Here is a 23,922-nt window from a genome sequence, read left to right on the forward strand (position 1 = left end):
TTATATATTATATTTTCAAGAATCAAAACTAAAGAATGACTCAAAATCTTGATTTATGACCGACATAAATAATATTTTCCTAGAACAATATATTACATTCTATAAATGAATGACAATAAAAATATCCTATTATATCAATAATATTTACCCCTGCCTTATATCTTACTAGTAGAAAGAATAAAATTGTAAATTTTAAAAAATGGGAGCAAAATCTATAAAATGTCTAAAAAAAGGTCTAAACTGCCATGTGTGAAATTGATCTTCTACTCAATTAAACACTATTTGAATTGCGAAACTAGACGAGTAACGTACTTGTGATTTGTGAGCATAACTGTGAAAGAAGTGTGAAAGAACCAGAGAAGAGAACTAGAATCGCAAAGATGGGTGCAGGTACCGATAACGTCCCTCCCTTCATCGCCGCTCAACTCAGTCACCTCCTCTCTCATTCCCGTCTCACCCTCAAGGCAACAACCACCGCTCTTTCTTTCACTCCCTCCATAATTTCCATTTCCATTTCCATTTCCATTTCCCAATCACTCACATTTAGGGTTTTTTCTTCTTTACTCAGGTTGATCAAATGTGGTCCAGCGACAAATACAATTTCGGATTCATCGATCGATTCACCCTCCTCATTCCATATTGCTTAGACTTCATCAAATGTATGCATTTTCTTTCGTTTTCATTCTTTCATCTTTATCAATGTGAACTTAGGGTTTTGTAATTGTGTTTGTTTTAGGGGATATTGTATACGACGCTGAGTCTCCTACTACTCCACCCGATGTCATTTTCGGCCCTGAAGATGAACATTTTCATCCCTTTCATATGACACCTTCTTTTGAACCTGATGATAATATCGACTCCTTCTTGTCTGATTGGAATTACAAAGACCCCGCACGTCTCTTGGCTCTTATTCAATTCTTGAGGTAACTTCAATTTTTTGTGAATTCACCTTTTTTGCATTAACATAATAATTAAGTAATAGCAGTATTAGCAGGAGCACTGATTTTGTATAACTAAAGATGAAATAAGGGTCTATTTGTATGAAGTTATTTGAGCCAATCTAAGGATATAAACACACGAGTTTGTTTGATATAGCTTATAGAAACCGTTTGACAATTCCATTAGGGTTTTCTTTGCTGATTTTCATGGGCTCTTCAGGATAGATAGCTTATGAAAACGCCTTATAGGTTAAATGAAAACAGTTTGACTTTATTTTATCTTTTGTTATAGAAATATTTTCTACCTAAGCGCGCTTATGCTATTAGATAAACTCAAATAACCAAATCCATACGGACCTTTTGTGATTTGGATTTTGTTTTGCTGTTTTGATAGGGATCAATATGTGCTGTATCAAGGGAAGCGTGTCGGAGAAGTTGATGATGATAGGTTGAAATTTGAAGTCAGCACTATTGTTTCCAGGGAGGTAAGTCATTTTTAATATTTTTATTCAACTTTCAACTAATTGCTTATCTTGTCAACTGGCTGTGTTAACTTCGGAAAAATCAGAAAACTAGTGTTAAGTTTCATTGAAGAAATGAAAAAGTGTTTGAGCGAGAAATTAATCAATGGGAGTTTGACATGTTCCCACTTCTGATCGTTTTGTTATACATGTTCCCACTTGTGCATGAACATACGCAAATTTGAAAATAATAACAAAAGCTAGTGTAAAATTTAATTTAAGAAATGAAAAACTGTTATACACAAATTTGAAAAAAATAACAAAAGCTAGTGTAAAATTTAATTTAAGAAATGAAAAAGCGTTGAGAATACGATCTGACTGGGTTAGCATGTGAAGTCTGTGCCCTTCCTCCTCTCGATGTGGATTGGAAAGCACATGTCTGAATTTTGGATCTAACTTTGTTTAGTAGGTAGTGTTTATTTAGCCTTTAACTTAATTTAAAACATTTGCTGCAGGGACTAGAAATGCATATGAGTTCTGCTGCTGACAAGGTATTTCTTCAGAAAAAAAAGTGATACTATTTCTATGATCTACTCATGGATGATCGAGCTAATTAATGTAACCTTTGAACTATATTCTTGACTTCTTCAATGTTACATTTTAGTGTAGTCTGAGGAGGTTAAATTTGCGGTGCCCCTACTGGACATTAACATAAACAAGATGGTGTCTGGCTGTTCCTGGAGACAATTACAGAAGATATACTTGCAAGTTGTTTTCTTTTATCTGTAAGCCTCTTTTGAATTTTTCACTTGCTTTCAAACAAACTATTTATGATATTTTAAACCTAGGTTGTATATCCTGTTGGGAGAAAATATATGTCTGCCTCTTCAGCTCCTCGCCTGAAGTTAGTATCTTCTTCTGAGTTGAAAGCCCTATATTCCATCGATGACGTCAAGCTGCCTCATTGGGTGGATGGGATGTAAGTTTTTCAATTTTTGGTTATTCTATTTGTCCCAAATTAATTCATATACAAGGTTGAGACTTGAGATAGTTTTTAAAGGCGTGTCTGCTTTTGTTGTTGATCTTTTACGAAAGGTGCTTGGCAGAATATCTTCCAAATCTAGAAGAATATCTTGGGAAACAGGTTAGCTGGAATTATCTTTACTGTGCTGTCTATTAATTTAATACGCACTCTCTTGTGCTTCAAAAACATTATTGTTTTTTGTTTAAATTAATATAAATATACTCTGAACGTAGGTCCTTGAGGCTGTTTCATTAATTGATGTTAGAAGGAACTTTATTGAAGCGTTGGCCGGTTGGTTAGGAAGGCCAGTTGAAGCTGATCCTGTATTTGCCCTTTGACTGACACTTATTTTCAAATTGATACAATTGCTTTGTTTTCATTTTAATTGCTAATTTATGATTTATCTGTTTCCAGATCTTTTGCAGAAAGGCAACTTTTCTGTCTGCTTCTGGAGTTTTTACATTTCTGGTAATATATGACACTCATTGATTGATACATGATTTCCGTGCATTTATTGTGACATACACTTGCTTTTCAAAGTCAATCTTAATGTTTTCTCCATGAATGATGGAGCTTACCATATAATTTGTGGTAAGTTCTGCCAGTTTAAGACATAGGTAATATGTGACTAACGTTAAGGCAGCAGCCCTTTACCGTTGATGTTGAAAATATGCTTAGGATTTTTGTAATTCTTATATAGGCATATTGTATCATGTAAATAGTAAAACTATAATCTTCTATATTTATTTTGCAACTACTCCATCTGTTCCAAAATAATTCATTTAGTTGCATAATTTACATAACTTTCAAAATATGCTAAGTCTGACCATTTATTTTCTTAATTCTCCAAGAGTACACAAGCCATATTAATTGTTTTTTTTTTTTGGCTTTTTGAGGGTCTGATGATGTCTTGGACTATCACAGTGTTGGAACCAGTGTAGTCAGGATCGATCAAGTGCTGGATCGTAAGATCTCACGTGCCATGAATGACAAAGCGTTCTACGATCACAACAAGATCGTTTTTATTGCCGGCATGGTTAAGATCATAAAAAGAAAGTGCTTGACTAAGATCTTGTGCTTGACCGGACAATCCTAGTTTTACGATCTTTCACCGGTCGGCCAATCCTACTTAAGATCTCGTGCTTGACTACATTGGTTGGAACGACAATCAAATACTTGTTTTAGGGAGAAGTAATAGAATGCTAGGATAATATTAATTAATAATTGTTGAAAGTACTCTATAATTTCAGAGTATGTTTATTCCAGTGATAAAGTGCACCTATTATAAGAGAGATTACATAAAGGCACTCCACAAATTTAAGCAGTAATTGTAGGAAATAAAATAAAATACAATAAATATGAAAATAAATAGTATGTAGGATAATTATGAGTAAATATTTCAACAACCCCCTTCAAGTTGGTGCATAGACATAAATCATGCCCAACTTGCTAATCAAATGCTCAAAACTTATTCTTGCCAAGCTTTTAGTTCAAACATCTTCTATTTGTTGGTTGAAGGTCCAAAAGATAGACATAGTATTCTAGAGTCTGTTTTCTCTTTTTATAAAGTGATGGTCAATTTCACTATGCTTTGTTTGATCATGTTGATCTGGGTTATGAGCTATGCTTATTGCAACCTTGTTAGTCACAGTATAATTCCAATGGAAATTCTTGTGCTCCTTTAGAACCCGGTGAGTCCAAAGACCCTCATAAATTCCTCGGGTCATTGCTGTGACCTCAACCTCTACTCTGGTGGCAACAACTCTTCGCTTCTTACTTCTCCAAGTTACCAATATCCCCCACACATAAGTACAAATATCCCCCACACATAAGTACAATAACTTGAAGTAGACTTTCTATTTGTAATAGTTCCTGCCCAAGAAAATACACTAGAATCTCCTATCACGTGATCAGAAGCACCTGAACCAACAATCCAAGCACGATTCGGTTTGACACTAAGAAGCAGTGTTATCAAATATCTTCCATGGCAGCGATATGGCGGTATACATGGCAGTTTTTGGGTCTGCAATGGTAAATATCGGCAAATATTGTCAATGGAATTGATTATGAAATAATGGTTATTAGTAGCAAAATAATGACTGGATAATGTTTAGTATTAAGAATGATTTCCTCAATATTGTAGACACATAACTATGTAGTTATTTTAGCATCTCCTTAATTATGAAAATAGATTGTATACACAGTTTTATGATACAATTCTATGTTTAACAGATATTGCGGGTTTTTTCCGCCATAATCTGCTATAACGGCACCACAAAGTAGCCGGTATGGCGGTATTTTGGCACACCGCCATCCACCATCGACAACACGGTTAAGGTCTAACTCTAAAAAATGACCTTTATGGATTATGGAATAGGAAGGGGTTTGAAACCCAAGAAGCTTGTATTGTTACTCTAGCTGTACTTGGTGGAGCTGGAGTTTGAGGGAGATTGCTGCCCGTGATCATAAGTAGTAGCTTGAAGTTCACATGAGGAGGTTTTCCATGGAGTTTCCTGCAAGTCTTACAAGTATGCCATGGACAATTACAGCGGTCATACCATGGCCTTTGAGACTTTTCTTACCGTCTCTGTGGCCACCGTCGTCTTCGTGGTCAGTGCCGCCTCCCCTGCGACCTTATTGGTAGAGCTGTTAGTGATGAAGGAGCTGGTGAAGGCCTGAGCTAAGGAAGGCGGCACATGTTGGGTGAAGGCTTGAGCTATGGAAGGGCACAGGTTGGGATCTGCCATTGAGAAAACGGATCGGTTCGCAAAACTGCCCCAAACCCCACTTGGTGTGGAAAACTTTACAATTGATACCCTGATGAAAGTACTAAATGATTTTATAGTATGTTTATCCAATGATAATTGCTCCTTTTATAGGAGATAATACATATAGCCACTCTACAAATTAAGGAGTGATTTTAGGAAATAAAATGCAATAAACATGAAAATAAGTACTCTCTTTTTTCCCTCTCCTTTTCTTGTTATGTTCAACATAGAGATGGTAGTGAGGTGCACTTTACTAGATAGGAGTATTATATTATCACAATCATAGATTAGTCTGGTGCACTTGACTAGATAGTATTATAGTTATCACAATCATAGTAGCTAGGTGCACTTTTCCTGTGAAATGAGAGGCTGGCCTACTTGTAGGACATTGAAACTAGTTCAATTTTTGAACTAGTTCAATTTTTGTGGCTGGGATGCTTAGAAATCAGAATTCATTAATCCAGTCATCCAATCCCCATTTCTGGTTTGTAGATAGAAACATGTTGCTCAGTCATTGATTCTCGGTAATGCCATTAAAGTTCAATAGGGAAAAAAGAAGGATATAGATAGTCTGTCTGTTCGAAATTACACTTAAATCTTTGCTTCCGATACTCACTACCTATGAGTTTATGTTCTAACTTCTAAGGCTGACACTGATATGTTGTATAATTGTATGGATATTTTTCTTCATCTCATAGTTATACTATACTAACTGTCTGATCCCTGCAATTGACCAAAGTTCTGAAAATTTTGTTTACTTAGGTACACTTCCTAATTCCAACTCAGTTTCCAAAGCAACAGCCAGCTATTATTCTTCAAAGTTCACAGGTTTTATTTGCTTCCACTTTCTCTCAAATATTTGTGTAGAATTTTAGACCGAGCATTATTTACTGTACAGAAATATAGGCGGCAAATAAAAAAGTTCTTTAAAGTTGAATTTTGATAGGAACTCAAGAAGTTGATATGGAATATAGGTGTTTATTTACTGAAATTTATGGAATATGATGGTTACACAGAAATAAACCAGAGCCAAAATGCTCCTAACAGAGAACAGTCTAACAAGCAAAATAAGTGATACCCTCTCCCCCACTATTCATGCCTACACATAACCCCCCTAGCCCAATTACAGCAGTACAACTTCCACATCATGTAACCAACTTGTTCCCGCTCCCCCTCTTCATAGAATAAACATACCAAATAATGGGCCCAGGTGGAAGTGGAACCACCCCAATATCACTATTGGGCTCAGAAGTATTGGACATAGGGGCTCTATCAAATTTACTGATTTTGTTGCAAAAAGCCAATTGTATATTTCTGAATTCTTTCAATCACAATGTTCTTTTAACTAATAAGATAGGTGATTATTCTTCTCTTCTCAAAAATTGCTTTGTTACTGAGGATAATCTTTGAAGCAGGATTGTGGAAACAAATGTAAATATTTGTGTTTATTTTGATGTACATGCTAGTTATTATCTTGCTGTTCTATAGCTGATCATATACTCAGGCTATTGGGCCCAATATCTTTAGCTATCCTCCATCATATTGGGATTTGGGAGGTTATGCATTTCTTGAGTTTGACAGTAGATCCTTTTTAAAGCTATAATCTATGCTATCAACTTAGCTTGAAGTTATTTCCTATACTGTTACCATTGAGGTTCTTTTCATGTTATTTTGTAGCATTTTAATTCACAAATGGCACCTATGAAGTCACGTCCTATTTCTGATTATCCATGGAGTCCAAGATGGGAACCATCACTGATGGCTGAACGAACTTGGTGAGTGTTTTGTATTAGTTGCTTGATTTTTACCATCATGCTTAATCTCTTATTTCCTTGTTCCTGCATTGTTGGGTTGGGCTAACTAATATAAATTGCTTCTATAGTGAGTTTCTGGCAGACGAGGCCTTGAATTTCAAGAGGCAGTGCAGCGAGGGTCAAGTTCAACTATAACATGGCCGCTGGCTAGAGTCTGTAAACTTGGTCATCACAAAATTTCATGTTGGTCTCTTCCCTTTAATCCAACTGTTTTCTTGGGAGTTAAATCAATTTCCATTGTGTATTCATGCAATTCTCGGAATTTGTCTGTTCTTTAACAAAAAATAACCATGTACATAAAAGTAGTTGTTGTATTATCAAAAAGATATTCAACTTTGCAACGAGTTTGAGACGTCCTGGTAGGAGCATGTAATATTTGAGCTTTATTGTGAAGGAGTGGTGAGTAGCGTTTCTTACTTCGAAAGAGACGTTACTGAGTTGACTATTTTTTTGTTCTACTAAAATTTGGAGTCATATTTTTGTTCCAAATCTTTTCTATAAAAAAAATGGTGGACAGTTGAAACATACTTTGCATAAAAATAAGAATTTCGAGAGGGGGTGTAGACATATGGTAGGAACTTAATGCTCATGAAAACCTGGTCGATCAGTCCTCCATTCAAAGATACCACAACATGAAACATGGTATTTGAGAAAAAAACACTTTATATATTAGTACTACACTACATGAAAATATTAGAATGTCTCCAGATTCGGAGATGCATTTTTGGATGAATCTTGAAATATTAAATGATTAGGAGATAGATTTCTGTAATATTTTAAAAGTCATATACCATACATTAATTTTGAAAGACATTTGGCACGTATATTGTATCCGAGATGTATCTTCGTTTATTTTTTGAAGATATATCTCCATAACTTATAAGAATAGTGTATGTTATGTGATGAGATTTAAACCATACAATTGATATGTAAAAAATGAAGTATATAAATTCAGATGGTCAAAAAATGTCATATATAAATAAAGTCGAAATACATGATAAAGTAGCATGAGGTGAAAATAAAATATAATTTATAATGAATACAAAGTACAACTACTATATACTAATGTACTATTGTGTATGTAAGACTACATCTCCTCTGTCTCCTCGGCCTTCAATACCTTTGTCCTCTGGTGTCTTTGGTACATCAATGTCCATCGCCTCCTTCATGATGGCATCTAAGACATGCCTCACATCAGACCCATTAGAGAAGATACCTTTGTCAATGTCTTATGCGCAATTTCCACTATGCGACATCTAGACAAGACATCTTCAACATGATCTAATTGTGTATGTTCCTCCTCTAATATCTTCTGATGAGCTGGTCTTAATGGATCTCCTATAACAGCTTGCACCAAATACGAATGTGACACTCTGAAGAACCACTTGATGTACCCGTCGACGTAGCTTCAATCGCTCTTAGCTATGGTACTTCGTGTCTTCTCTAGTATCACATGACTCTAATAATCATCAAACATGGCGTCAATCTGCCTACGTGTCAAAGCAGGAGGAGCAGAGCCAACAAGGTGTTTGAGAATGGTCAGTGTAGTCGAACTCCCACAACACGCATTCAGGCAGATGAGGAGCAGTGAGACGTGATCCGCAAGCCAACCATCCTAAGTATAACATTATGTTGTCAAATGGTCGCGCCTCACGGTGATCGATATAGCTATTGAAGTGCACGTCCTCGACAACCAAGCAATCAAGACACACTCTGAACGACTCTGTCACCTGGTTCCCTCTAGGCGAGGCAAATGCATTAGCACAAGACATATCCTCAGTGTAACTCGGTATACCCGCCTATCCGCAGATGCGCGGGAAGTGCTAGAGGATCCAAGCCTGAAAAGTTTGGAACACACGAATCATCAGTAATGACGTTGCAAAGATGAAATGAAAATGACACAAAAACATTAAAAGACCAATAAATATTTTCGTCAGTAGTCTGATGCTTTCTGTGACCTGCTTCGTCTTTCACCTACAACCCCCTAGTAACTTCGAGTAGAAGTAGACTAAACAAGCGTCCCCAGTTGTACTTATGGATCCGCTCGAAATCCTCGAAGTATCGTAGGTAGATGATATTTGTATAAGTGACACTCTTGTCCATAAAAATCACAGTGCTAACCAAATATAACATATATGATATCATAACATATGCTTTATGGATCCCCACTTGCTCGACATCACCTCTAGCTTGCCCTGCTTTCAGGAGCTCATTTTTATGTACCTTTTCAAGAATTCAAACCTAGCATGACCCCATGTGGTTCTCTCTATTTTTGTTAATGCATCCTTTGGGTTAACTCGCATATAGTCTACCATCATTTCGAGTGCCTCGTCTTTAGTAACCCTCCAATGATCTAGAAGTTTCCCCCTGATCAGAAGATACAGCAAACACGATAAATCGTCGAGTGTGATAGACATCTCACCCAATGAGAGATGAAATGGTGAGGTCTCTGTGTGCCATCTCTCCACGAATGCATTAAGCATCCCTTGGTTGACCCTAATATAATTCGTCATGCATAAGTCCTTCATCCCAGATTTGGACAAAGTTGCTTGAAAAGACTCCTCATTTGGCCGAGACAAGTTTGTAATCTTCTGTCTGCGGTTAATAAACTTAAGTGGATCACGATCCTGCAGAAAATAAAAATCAATGTTAGAAACTTGTAATATACTAATACACGTAAATTACAATAAACGTAAGAATGAATCCAACTAATGATACCTCTCCATCCCTTATATGTCTGGCAGTATGGTCTGGATATATAGGCAGTACTGACAACTCTACAGGGCCTCCTCCAAACGACTCTGTCTCAGCATCCTCAACAGCCTCACTATCCGGAGGTGGCACTAGCTAAACAGCCGAAGGTGACACTGGCTCAGAAGCATCATTCGTCGGAGGTGGCACTAGTGTCTTTGGTACCATCTGTGACTTGAATCCTCTGACGCCTAAATATGCGGAACCTGGTGCTTGCGGGAGGATAAAGGGAGTGATGCGTCGGTAGGTGAAACCCGTCTCCTACGGGAAGAAGAAGATGGGGAAGCATGAGCCTCAGAAGTATATGTCTCTGCATGGCCATAGTGAACATGAGTCTCAGAAACCAGACTCTTCTCCCGCCGCACTGATGCATGTTGTGCAATCCTCCAGTGCCTCAAGCTATCGTGTCTATCAGTTATATTGCTTGTAAGTTAAAGTAAATCATGTAATTGATGCAAACAAGCAACATTACAAATAAGAAAAATAAAAAATAAAACAAACGGCTAATTTCCAGAGATGCATCTCCGGTTATGGGAAACTTAAACGTTGAAAATTTTCGAAGATGCATCTTCGGAATTTTCTGCTACACCTCAGGTGCGTCAATGGCGGAAATGCATACATGTAAACACACAAAATAATGGGTTGTTAATCATTTCAGACAACAAACATGTTTTACACTATGTCAAAATTATCATTCGTGCAATTTCTACTCATTTCTTACCTTAATCATCAATTTATACTCATTTACATAAAAAACTCAAAAACTTTTCAAAACATAAAAAAAACTTACAAATATAGAGTTTACCTCACACTTTGAAGATGTCTCAGACGCACTTGATGTTGATTGAAGAACCTCCGAGCTTGGTTGTTTGATTTGGGTGTTGGTTGATGGAAAACACTTTGATAGAGTTTGAGCAAACTTTGTGTTTTTTTAGAAATGAGGAAGGAGAAGGATTCTGATGCGATTTAAGCTTCAATATCTTTCGGAGATGCACCTCCGAAATATGTTTGAAGATGCATCTCTAGAATTTTTTAACGTTAAGTCAAAATTTGGTGTGTCAGGAGATGCATCTCCGAAATTTAAGGGCATTTTAGTATTTTTATTTGGTGCCTAAGTAATATATAGGTTGCATTAAGAAAATTCCGAGAAAAATAGTTGATAATTATACTTACAGTAGAGAATATAGAGTTATGCTTCTTACTTCAAACTTCAAACTGGTTAAACAATAAGATATACTTGTTTGATTAAGCAATAAGATATACTTGTTTGAGAGAGAATACATGTCTAAAGTTGTCATATATTATTATGGAGAATACAACATTAATGAAATATAGAAATCATTAAGACAAGGAATACAAGGAAAAATCACTTATTGATATTGTTGATTGTTAACAATACATAAATATGTATGATAATGGACATGAACTTTTAACACCAAATTCTTGTACAAATGTGAAGGTAATTGGTAGAGAGTAGAGAAGAGTTTGTTAGGATTTTTGTTTTCATCTTGTAACTGAATTCTATATGATTGGAAAGTTAGTTACAATAGGGTGACACCTTGTTACTTATAACAGTAACAAGGTGACCTACTACAACAGCTAAATCCCACTTCTAATGCTGACAAATGTCAGTACAAAAGATAGGGAAACTATTGGCTATACACTACTTTAATACCCCTTCCCACCTAAACTTAAGGGGAGGCAACAACCCTGCGCTTATGCCTTAGAGATAGGAAACTAGTAGATGCAAGAGGTTTGGTGAGCACATCAATCGATTGATCAATGTTTGGTACATGAATGACTTGAACCTACTTAGCCAGAACCTTTTCTCTGACAAAGAAGAGGTGAATCTCCATGTGTTCGATTCTAGTGTGCATAATAGGATTGTGAGTTAGGAGCACAACATGATGATTATCATATAGAATCAGAGGAACTTTAGAAATAATTAACAACTCTTTGAGAAGAGTTTGAACCAAAAGTAAATATGCAGTGACTTGAGCTAAACTTTTCTACTCAACTTCAGTGCTAGATCTAGCAATTATAGGTTGCTTTTTAGACCATCAAGAAATCAAATTAGGGCAAAATATATTGCAGAACTAGAAGGGATCTTTCTATCATATGGATTAGATGCCCAATCAGCATCATAAAACACTTGTATAGAAAGAGATATGGTTGTGGTGAGAGGAGTGAGATGAAGAACATGCGTAATAGTGCCTTTAAGATATCTTATAATCGTTTTCACAACTATCCAATGTGCTTCAAGAGGATGATCCATAAATTGACACACTTTATTCATAGAGTATGCTATGTATGGCCTGGTGAGTGTAACATATTGCAAAGCCTCAACCACTAATATGTACATGTACGAAGTTGAGATAACAAGAGAGAAAACTTTGGTGAGTTTGCAAGTAGATTGCATAGAAGTATGCACAGGGCTGAAGTCAAGCATATTGGTCTTTTGAAGAATTTCTTTAATATACTTTGATTGAGTGAGGAGAAGAGAATGAGAGTCCACACTTTTTACTTCAATACCAAGAAAATAGTTTAGACCCCCCAAGTGCTTGAGAAAGAAGGCCACATTAAGTTTGTTGATAATAGATTGCAAGAGAGTTGATGAACTCCTAATGACAATGATATTATCCACATAGATAAAAAGGTAAATAGTATGACCTTCAGAAAAATAAGTGAATATAGAAGGATCACACTTGATAGGCTTGAACTTGAGTTGAACAATTAGCAGCTTGCAACCTTTCAAACCAATGTCTCGGGGCTTTCATAAGACCATAGAAAGTCTTGCTAAGTTTGAACATTAAATTAGGATTTGAACTTTCAAAACTATTGGGATGTTCCATATAGACCTCTTCATCTAGAAGCCTATTCAGGAAACCATTGTTCATATCCAGCTGCTGAATTGACCGCTTGTAGGTTATGTTAATGGAAATAATAATCCTAATAGTGATAGGTTTAACTACAGGAGAGAAAGTTCCATTAAAATCAAAACCTTATCTCTTATGAACCTCCTTAGCTACAAGTCTGGCTTTGTATCTGTTCATTGATACATCAGGATTTTCCTTCACTCTAAAAACCCATTTGCACCCAATAACCTATCTTTATGAAGGAAGAAACACAAAAGTCCATGTATTATTACTCATAAGTGCATCATACTTTGCTTGCATGATTGCATTCCACTGCAAGTTAGAGAGACTCTGCTTAACACTCTTAGGCTAAGAATTGGCAAGAAATAATCTAGGTTCCAACCTGGGTTAAGAGAACCTAACTTTGGCTCTAGTTTGCATAACATGATTGTTAAAAGGTATGACTTTACATGTATAAAATTAGGAGGAATAAGTACAAAATTGAGAGAGCCAGAACCACTGGTGGCGCTTGACTCACCATGAGTCGAAGATGTTTGATGACTAGTTGCAGAAGCATGACTTGAAGGACTTAAGACACTGGACTCATGGTGTAAGATATTATAAGTGGACACATTGTGGGAGGAATAGGTTGGAAACTCATTCGAAGAAGGAGAACTAGGACTTGCACGACTAGATGACTCATTTGAGAACTGACCTCTCTATAGGATAACTGAGAGGTGTCATTAGATGAACTGACCTCAGAAATAGGAGTAGAAACATGAAAGGAACTAAAGTTAAACTTCAATAGGGAAAGAGAGACAAAAGAATAAGAATTGTTAGATACCATATGTTTGGGAGATTGAAAAATATCAAATATACCTTTGATAATACCACATTACCATGGCCGTTTAAGAAACCGCAGTAATAACTCATCTTAACGCGTATGAATTTATTTTTATTTTATTAAAATACATTTCATCACAGTTCAAACTAACAACCGTGGTGATAGATGGAAAATTGCATGCTTTGAAGCCCCACGCCAACTTTTTTATTTTATTTTTTTGTTACAAAATATGCTTGTCCATATACTTTTAAAATTATATTAAAATTAAAATACCTATCATCACGGTTAGTACTAAAAATCGTTGTGAATAGTACTAACATTTAATCACAGTTTCTCTTAGCACTCTTTGTAACATCAAATGGATGGAGTAGGTCGAGGAATGACATACCTTAAAATCATCACCACTGTTGAAAGCTAAAACTGTAGTGGAAAGTCCTTTAAACATAAAAAAATTGCATTGTTGGGTATCAAATCTAGGACCTTTATACTTTTCACTATGATTATTTAAAACAATCGTGGTTATAGGTAGCACGCTTTCCATTTTTCTACCATGTGTCATACCCCAATTTTGTCCGGGCATATTTAAATTTTCATAGAATTATTTTTATTTTTTTTTATTTTGCATCATATGCATAACATGACATACATTTCATCATGAATAATACCTGAAATATCAGTTAGGATAAATTTATTGAAAATACAGACATATTGGTTGAATCTTTCCTCAAGAACATGTAAAATCAGCGGGTAAAAAGTTTCAGAATTAAAATTACAGACACCGGTGTTATTAATCTACAGTTCATGTAGTTTAACCTGGTGTGCTCGTTGTAATTTTCAGAAGCTGTTTCAGTTGCGTTTTGACCCGCCTGAGCCTTTTAACCGGTGAAAATTTATTTCAAAATTTAAAGAAACGCTGTACTTTTTCAATAAGTTTATTTCGCACTGAGCATTTTAATACATTCGATTTAAGTTTTCGAGCATTTTTTCCGCCCGGGTTTTATTAATTTTATCCCTTTTATTTTGTTTCTATTATCAAAATATTAAAAAAAAAAAAAATTAAATAAACTTTCGTTGATATTTATCAAAACATACTCTGAATTTTTATTCCAATTAAATTTTAGTACTCATTTTATCATGTAAAATAAAAGGTACAAGGGCATTGTTGAATATTGGTTTCTTTTTTACAACCCTAGATAACACTATATATATACTAAAATATGGCTGGTGAGATAGAGGGGAAGAGGGATCTACCGTACCAATACAAAATCAGCCGCCCCATCTCATAAATCATCTCTCAGATCTCTTTCTCAAACAATAACCATCACGCCGGCGAACACCACTTCCAACTTTCGCTCATCACCATCTTCAATATCATCTTCTCCCTCACGCTGCCGGAAACCCACCTTCCTCCACCTACAACAACCAATAACCGACCTACTCCATGTTCCGCCGTATAAACCTTCACTTCCGCTCGACCACCACTCTTTTCACGAGACTACCATCATGCCAATAAACGTAACGCTGGACTAAACTCCGTTTTCGATACGATTTGGTGTTGTTTCTATTTTCGTCTCACAGCAATAACGGTTCACGCCTCCACGGATTCTCAGCAGATGTAACAGGATCCAAAATTGGTGATCCCTCATGAACTGTTGATGAAACGGTTTTGCAAGGCTTCAAAGCAGGTTATTGCTTAGACTTTTGGTTTCAATGTGTTGTTCCAGTTTCTATTAAATCATATAGCTGCTAATGGACCATGATTATTACTCTTCATATTTAAAAGAAACCATAACTGTATACTACTTTTTTTTTCTTTCTGCATACGATGTTAGCATTTTAAAATATTATTGTTAAATTTTATCACTTTTATTGTTATTTATTACTATAGTATTAGTGGCAAGTTCAATCTTTTATTTGAATTCATGTGTTTTTTTTTATTATTATTTGAGTTTCATTCAATTTTGCTGCTGCTACTAAAAGAACCTATTCATAACTTGTTGGGTACAACTTAAAAAAGAGGTTAATTCATATGTTTTGGTTGATTCTAAGTTGGATTTATTTACATCAGTAGAGCAGCTCCTTGAGCTTTTTCCAATACTGAGTTTGTTGGTATCATGGAAATGTAACATACTTTATGGAAATGAATTTTTCTTCTTAGATTTCTTTTTCCGGGTGCACATTGGATATACTGAACCAAGACTAGTGAAAATGCCATAGGTTCAATGTCATTATTCTTATTTAAATCATGTGTTTACATAATATAAGGTTTTGAAATGCATTATATAATACACCATTTCTAAATTGTTATTACTAGCCATTGGTTTCATTTTATGATGGATTTGGTTGTTAGTTTGGATCATTGTTCTTGATCATTGTAGATTGTAAAAAGTGTAACATTGAATTTTGAAAATAATATTAATTCTCTATTGGTTAACTTCATTACGATAGATCGAATTAAGTAAGTGGATTCGGTAATTCAATGCCGTTATGCCGCCAAATTTTCTATACATTAATTGTGAATTTTTCACCGTGTTTGGATTTCGCGAATAACATTAATCCTTGTTATCTCGCACAAACCGGTTTTGAGCACACCGATTCCTTTAGATAAATCGACAATGGTCACTTATATTCTTTAATTATAATTGAAATTAATTATTAAACTTTGACTAGTTAAGTTGTTTTGGATTAATTAATTTTAATTAACTTAGTTATTTGATTTAATTCAATAATTTTGATAATTAATTTAAATTAGTTTAATTAATCAATTTAACCAAATTTTAATCGATTAATTTTGTCAATTATGCATTGATCGATTTCTTCCACTAGTACTTCACATCATTTCAAAACCATTTCATCATTGAGTCAAAACTATTTTAAAACCATTAAAATCACACAATTCTTGATTTAATATCGAGTCCATTTTCAAACACCCTTGTAAGTCGATCGCTTTTAAAGCATCGCCATCAACCTCACATAGCTTACTCTTGGGCTTTCTTACAATGAGACCTATTCGATTTTTATCGAGTAGAAGAATAATACACTAAAATAAAATTCACTTCATTCAAAACACAAATTTAAAACCTCGATCCAATGTCGAGTATTTCTATCCAAATCAAATTAAAATACCTAATCACAATCAAACACCATTTCATTTGGAAATGAAAAGGGGGATGGCTTTGAGTCTTCAATTCCTCTCCTCGATTATTTGAATACGAGTTCTCTTACTCGGTTAGTCAAATAGTCGTCATTTTTATCCACCTAAGCACAACCAAATCAAATTCATACTCATATTAATGAAACGAAAAGGGGGATGGTTTTGAGTTTTCAACTCCTCTCCTCGATTATTTGAATACGAGTTTTCTTACTCGGTTAGTCAAATGGTCGTCATTTCTAATCCATTTAAGCAAAAAAAACAAATCAAATCCTTTTATAACAAGAAACTAAAAGGGAGATAACTTTGAGTCTTCAATTTTTCTCCACGACTATTTGAATACAAGTTCTCTTACTCAGTTATTCAAGTACTTGTCGTTCATTTTAAAAATACATCCACCATATACAACCTTATTTTCATAATCACTCAGATGAAAAAGAAAGTGGTCTAGAGTTTTCTATTCCCTTTCCCGATTATTGGGATACGAGTTGTCTTATTCGATTATCCGAGTATTCGTCATCCTTTCAAAACACCTTAATTATTATCCAATCCTTTCTATAATTAAGGATGAAAAAGAAGGTGGTCTAGAGTCTTCTATTCCCTTTCCCGACTGTTAGGATATGAGTTGTCTTACTCGAATATCCGAGTAATCGTCATCCAACCAAAAACATCTCAACCAAACAAAATATCCAACATATTAATCCAACTTATCACCCTCGTGTGATCAAAACTCTTTTCAAAAGAACATTATTTAATCCTTTCTAATGCGCACAACAAACTAGTGCTTAAGCCTCCGTCGAGAGTAGACAAGCCAACGTTTAGCCTTTGGAATGCGACCTAAACATATGTTCACTAAAAGACACCAACAAACCGTAGTTCCCCGAACTACGAATGCTCTGATTTCCTTATTATACCATAAGGATACGTAGGCAGGAGATTGCTGTATCTTCGCGAGCACACTAAAAAAACCTCCCCTTTCCCTTTCTGAGGTTCTCATCCATTTCAATTTCTAATATTTTATAACCTAAAGATAACAAACAAACATAAATTAACACTCAAACACAAACTAGAACTAAAAGGCTCCCGTTGAGTACAACGGACGTAAGGGGTGCTAATACCTTCCCCTTACGTAAACCACCCCCGAACCCGAATATGGTTGCGACGACCATTATTCTATTTCCTAAAGGTTTTATCGATATTTTCCTATCCTTCATTGGGATAAATAAAGTTCGGTGGCAACTCTGTTCGAACGTAATTTTTTCCGCGACCATCGCGAGGAATCGTATTTTTCGAGATGCGACAGATGGCGACTCTGCTGGGGATTAGCTCCAAGCAAAAGAGAGTGAAGCCTAATTTAGTTCAATTTCTGTATTGTGTGTTAATCTTGTTTGTTTGTCTGTTTTTTGTATTCTGCTATTATTATTCTGTCATAATTATTATATTGTGATTTATTGACTATGTCTTATTTGGGGTTCTCTGGTTGGTGATACTTTGTGAGATAGGCTCTCCACCCGAGTCTGAGAAAAACCATAAGATTAAGTTGGTGGTTGCGTAGTGGGCGCCCACAAGGAGTCTTCCTTGTTGGGAAGAAACGAAGACCCCGCCTAGAGGAGATTCTCTTGAGATATTATTGTCCGACGAGTCTTCGTCACGACGATAGTATTTTCAAGTTGGATCAATGACTCTAGGGACCTTTTAACCCACTATATCCGGTGGTTATGTAGTATTAACCTACAAAGTTTCAGACTTGTTGGGTTAATACGAAAGCCCCAATCAGATGAGATCCCTTGGACGTATTACTATCTTACAGTAATATTCCCAACCTCGATCTATGACTCTGAGAACCTTGTTAGAACCCTGGACTCGAGAGTCGTGTAGTAGAGTCCTCATGGAGTTTTCCTTGTTGGGACAATACGAAGACCTCACCTAGACGAGATCTTCTTAAGGATATTATTGTCCGACGAGTTTTCGTCACGGCAGCGACGTCCTCAAGAAATATCCATGACTCTGGGAACCTACCAACTGTAGAGCCTACCCATGGAGTTCCATTAATCAGAGATACATGTCGTTTACCCGTTATGCTGATCCATCTGAGAACACTTTGAACCTGTGATCTTAAACATGTCACTACCTTCATACATAAATAAATACAACATCTGCCATGACCCGCAGTTGATCATTGCATTTGCATTCATCATCATACATTTCATATCATTTTCCACACAAAAATAAATACAAAAAAACTCATCCATCCTTCGTCAATCACCTGTAGTGAATTCCTGACACTTGTATCGGACTTGAAGTAGCTCTTGAAAGACCATGGGTCCGCTAAAGCAAAGCCACATTGCATTAAGAGGAGATGTTGACTCAATGAAAAACCAGGTAGACCAACTTGTGGAAGCCATGATAGCTTTAGCGAAGAGAGATGACAACGTTCAACAGACTGCAGTTATTGAGAATGTAGTTTCGCCTCCAGTAAATGATCTTACCCAACCTCGGCCTGTGCAAACCCCAGTTAATAACTCGGTTGTACAAGAACGTCATATTGTTCGAGATAAGGGTTCCTCATATCATGATGATGTTGAGTATCATAGCTTTGCATTCTCTGGGCCAGATTCCCATGGGACGAGCCTTGTGGTTAATACTGAACAACTACAAGATGATGAGATTGCTAAAAGATGTTGTGTGCTAGAGAAAAGACTCAAGGCCATAGAAGGACAAGATACTGTTGAACAGAGTGCCTTAGACATGTGTTTGGTACCTGGCCTAGTTATACCCCCAAAATTCAAAATACCAGAATTTGAGAAGTACAAAGGGGATAGTTGTCCAAAGCACCATTTGGTGATGTTTTGTCGAAAAATGACCTCTCATGCCCACAATGATAAACTAATGATTCACTGTTTTCAGGACAGTTTGACTGGGGCATCATTGAGTTGGTATATGAAGTTAGAAAGGAATCATGTTCAGTCGTGGATAGATCTAGCTAATGCCTTTTTGAAGCAGTACAAATACAATTTGGACATGGCTCCCGATCGCAGACAGCTGAGGGCCTTGTCTCAAGAAAACAACGAATCCTTCAGAGGATATGCCCAAAGATGGAGAGAATTAGCAGGTCGCGTTGAACCACCACTCTTAGACAAAGAAGTTATGGAATTATTCAGGGATACCTTGCAAAGTCCTTACTTTGAAAGGATGATTAGTAGTGCAGCATCAGACTTCGCTCACTTGGTGTCAATCGGAGAACGTATCGAGTGCAGCCTCAAAAGTGGAAGAATCCAATGCGCCTCAAAAAGCCAGAGCATTGAGAGTGAATCTATTGTCAGTTCCCCAAAGGAAGAAGAGGTTGAAGTTAATGCAGTTTGGGAAATCCCACAAGCTCCATATCAGAGACCATCCTCTCCTTATCAGTATCCTACAAGTCGAGGATCTCCTCAATATCAACGGTGGATTCCACCACATCAGCCATATAAACGACATAACACTCCACATCAGCAACGCCAACATGCTCAACAAAGGCCAAGGAAGCCAGAGAGACATATTGATCTGCTTCCAATGCCATACAGTCAAGCACTTCCATATTTGATTAAGAGGGGATTGATAGTGCCAAAGGAGCTAAAACCAGTCAGTCCTCCATATCCTCCAGGCTTTGACGCCAATGCTCGATGTGACTTCCATGCTGGGGCACAAGGGCATTCAACTGAAGACTGTAAGGTGCTCAAAAGAAAGGTACAAAATCTGCTTGATTCCAAGATGTTCTCATTTGCGCCTCGAAGCTTGCAAATCAATAATACTACGTCGCCTAGTTGTGTGGGTCCATCAGTCCAATCGGTGGAGGAGATTTCCGAGAATAGGTCTGAAAATGATTATCGTACTAGTCTCTGTAACACCTCAAAATTTGCCCTCCTCTCTTGGGACTAGCTTAACATATTTGCATATCATTTTAGGTCATTAGGCATTGCATATTGCATATCATGTGGTTACATTGTGCAAGCCATTCTCCCAAGTCTTGGTCAGAAGATGAGGAAGTCAAAGGGCAAGCTAGGGTTTCATTGGACTGGTCATTAATCATCTGAGGATGTGGAGGTCCAAATTAGGGTTTCATGATTCTCAAAGGAGATTGGTCTTCATCTTGTTTGAAATGATTCATCATCATCATCATGGTTTGATATCATCAAGTGTGGGAGCATGTTCTTTGAGATTAGGGTTTTGACCACTGGTCAACCCTAATCAGTTGCATTGGGCCAATCAGGGCATGATCAGGAGACGGGGTCTATGATGTATATGGGGCTCATCCCATGGTTTTATTGAGATTATGGAGGCTAGGGTTTCATCCTTGGGCCATTTCATTAGAAGATTGGAGCTCAGTTTGATCTATGCATTGCCAAATTCATCTATCAGTTGAAAAAGTCAATTGTGGTCAACTGTGCTGATTTAATGGATTTGGAGGAGGGATTGAGTTGGATACACTTCATTCATGTTGAAACGAGTGTTATTTGACATGTCAAAGCTCAAGAATGGAGAAAATAAAGTCAGGACAAAAATTGCCAAAAATAGAAAGTGACTTGTAATGGAAGTTTCCAAAAATGGAAAGTTTTGACCTCAAATTTACATGTCCAAAAAAGATTCAAATGAAAATTTGTTCAACATGAAAGTTGTAGATCTTGGTCTCACCTTTCCAAAAAGTCCAAGAACTTGAAAATCCCATGTATGGTTGGCAAGTTATGGTCCATTCAATTTCAAAAATGACCCATAATCAAAGTGGCATAACTTCCACATGGAGTGTCCAAATGGGATGATCTTTTTATGTGCAAACTCCATTTGACATGTACTTTCATGGTGCATAATTGGAATTCATCAAAAATGGTCAATGCAAAAAGTCAATTTTCAAGTGTACAGTTAAAGATCCAAGGGCAAAATGGTCCAACTTGAGAAATAATGGGAATTTTGGAATGGGGATTTTTGCAACACCTCACAAATGCAAATTGGAAATGGTTTGAATGGTCATAACATGTCAAAGTCCAATATTTGACAAAGGCATTTTGGAATTGCATTTTGAAAATGTACAAAGTGGCATAGCATATGGAAAATGAGAATTACAATGCCAATGACCATGGGACAAGTTGCAACACATCACACATGGCATTTTGAGAATGTGTGAGCTGTCATACAGCTGTCATGGGCCCCAGGGTGAAATACCATTTTTTCCCTTGCTTTGTAATTTGCACATTTTGCTAATTATATCATTTTGGTTAATTTGAGATTAGCAAGGTGATTAAATGGAAGTATATAGTATTAATCATAACTAACTTTTGATCAGAATCACATTTCACAAGAAATTGCAACTGTTTTTCCCTCCAATTCTCCAAATTCACCAAGAACATTCATCAAGCAAAATTCAACAAAACTCTTCCAATTCTTCACCAATTCAGAAAATTCTTTTTGCTTCCTCCTCCAATCATCTTCCTCTCAAACTGTTTTGGCAATTTGCATCAAGAAGCTCTTGGATTCGTGACTGTTCATGAAGAGGTCAACAATGGCAAACTGAAATTTCTTCCACTTGGATCGTGTTTGAGCTAATCTAACTTCTCCAATCACCTTCCTAAAGCTTCATCTTCATCTGTTTTTGGCAATTGGATCGAAAAGCCTCAAGAACAACTTCTGCCATCACAACAAGGTTAGAATTCGAAACTCACCGTTGCTTTAATTGTGATGTGCGTTTGAAAGAGCTTACAACGTAGATGAACGTGATGCTTTTAGTTTTCAAAATGATGAACTGTAGAGAAAGTTATCTTGCTTGAAAGCTTTGATGTCAAAACTTTAATTGCTCGATCCGTGAGATATAGTGAGTGTTAGAGAAAATCATTAGCATATCCTTGATGTACGTTGCAAGAGGAAGAGAATGACTATAAGCACGATGCGTTTGGTTAGGATTTGTTCCTGGCAATTTCTGGAATTCGCGTGAGTTTTTTTGAGGAAGAACGAAGCATTGCTGTGTTTGATCCGTCTTGTTTGCCTGGCCTTTTGAACTTGTGTTTGCCGCCAAATCCGGCGAATAGGAGCAAGACACCGAATAAGTAAAACGCGTGCGTTTAGGCTGGGTTGGCGTTATTTACAAGACTGCCATTCGGACTTTAACAAATCATAATTCATTTTAAATAATTATTTCATAATTCATTCAATCTTTAAAATTCATAAAAAATTAATGATTAGTCCAAAAATAGTGAGGATTTTTTTGATAGATCCCAAATTCCCTCTAGTTTTTTATAGGCATGGTTACAAAAGTTGTGCTTGGAGAAATGTTGACCTGGCCTATTGATCTTTGACTTGTGTGCATTTTTTGCATGTTTTGCCATTTTCATCATGAAATGCTCATACATTTAAAGAAATTCATGAAATTTTTTGTGCTCATTCTGGACATGTTGATGGTGATTTCCATGTAAAGTTTGTGATTTTTAGATACTTGATGATTGAGATAGGATTTTTTGGATCTAGGTGTGACAATTTGTGTCACACCTAGCTAGGTCAACTTCATGAATTTGTTTGCATGACCTATGATTGTTGGATGGGATTGAAATTTTGCATGAATGATAATTGGTATGTTAAAATGTTATGTGAATTTTTCTGGATTTTTCTATGGCATTTTCCATTTGATTGATATTTTTCTTCTCTGTTGGTTCATTGTGCAACATTGTGTGACACATGCTTGTATTTCTTTTGTGAAATCTCATATGGTTTTGGATGAAGATGAAATTTGGTATGCTGATTGTAGACACATTGTAGGACATCTTGCTTTTGGTCCCATTCATTTCTTAATTGTTTTCAATGTTTTATGAATTTTTGAAGTGAATGCTTGTGTTGATGCTATGAATTGGCTTGAATAATTGTATCTGGATTTCTTGATTTTCATTGACCTACTTCCTCTTGTCCAGTTAAGCTGAAAATTGACATGCTATACCTTGAGTGTGTCCTGTTTAGGTGTGAATTATTTGAGGATTTTTGGAATTGTTTTGGTATGCTTTTGATTGAAGTCATTCTATTTGGACTTTTGATGTTGTATTTGACCTAATTTGACTTGTTTTGGTCATGAAATGATAATGGTAAATGGTATGGGCATGGGGCCAATTGCATTTGCTTTTGAATTGTTTTAATTTGATTTTGGTTGAATATGGCTTGCTGTTTAGAATTTTTTCTCACTTTTGGACCCTAGGCTTGGCCTAGTGGTCTAGTTTCTCACATTTGGTTTGACTTTTCAGGTTAAAAGTGCAAAAGGCTTAAGAAGAAAATTGAAAAGTGGAAATTGAACTTGTTTGATGTTG

General features: G+C 36.2%; 1 protein-coding gene across 1 annotated transcript; it reads left to right on the forward strand.

Moving 5' to 3' along the window:
* The first annotated feature begins 237 nt into the window (after positions 1 to 237).
* On the forward strand, positions 238 to 7,349 carry LOC127075747 (uncharacterized). Its single transcript, XM_051017215.1, has 13 exons — positions 238 to 464; positions 569 to 659; positions 737 to 923; positions 1,333 to 1,423; positions 1,915 to 1,950; positions 2,069 to 2,167; positions 2,248 to 2,378; positions 2,495 to 2,543; positions 2,657 to 2,746; positions 2,838 to 2,891; positions 5,954 to 6,019; positions 6,869 to 6,966; positions 7,074 to 7,349. The coding sequence occupies exons 1-13, from the start codon at positions 381 to 383 to the stop codon at positions 7,138 to 7,140; spliced, it is 1,143 nt and encodes a 380-aa protein (XP_050873172.1). The 5' UTR covers positions 238 to 380; the 3' UTR covers positions 7,141 to 7,349.
* The last annotated feature ends 16,573 nt before the right edge of the window (positions 7,350 to 23,922 follow it).

Source organism: Lathyrus oleraceus, chromosome 1, assembly GCF_024323335.1.
Source record: "Lathyrus oleraceus cultivar Zhongwan6 chromosome 1, CAAS_Psat_ZW6_1.0, whole genome shotgun sequence".
In the NCBI taxonomy this organism is placed as follows: domain Eukaryota; kingdom Viridiplantae; phylum Streptophyta; class Magnoliopsida; order Fabales; family Fabaceae; genus Lathyrus; species Lathyrus oleraceus.

Bases quoted from the DNA above. Each gene is read 5' to 3' on its own strand.
- LOC127075747 (XM_051017215.1), top strand. From the start codon at position 381: ATGGGTGCAGGTACCGATAACGTCCCTCCCTTCATCGCCGCTCAACTC. The intron at 2,747-2,837 runs GTATTTGCCCTT...ATCTGTTTCCAG, and splicing joins GGCCAGTTGAAGCTGATCCT to ATCTTTTGCAGAAAGGCAAC. The intron at 6,967-7,073 runs GTGAGTGTTTTG...TTGCTTCTATAG, and splicing joins CTGATGGCTGAACGAACTTG to TGAGTTTCTGGCAGACGAGG.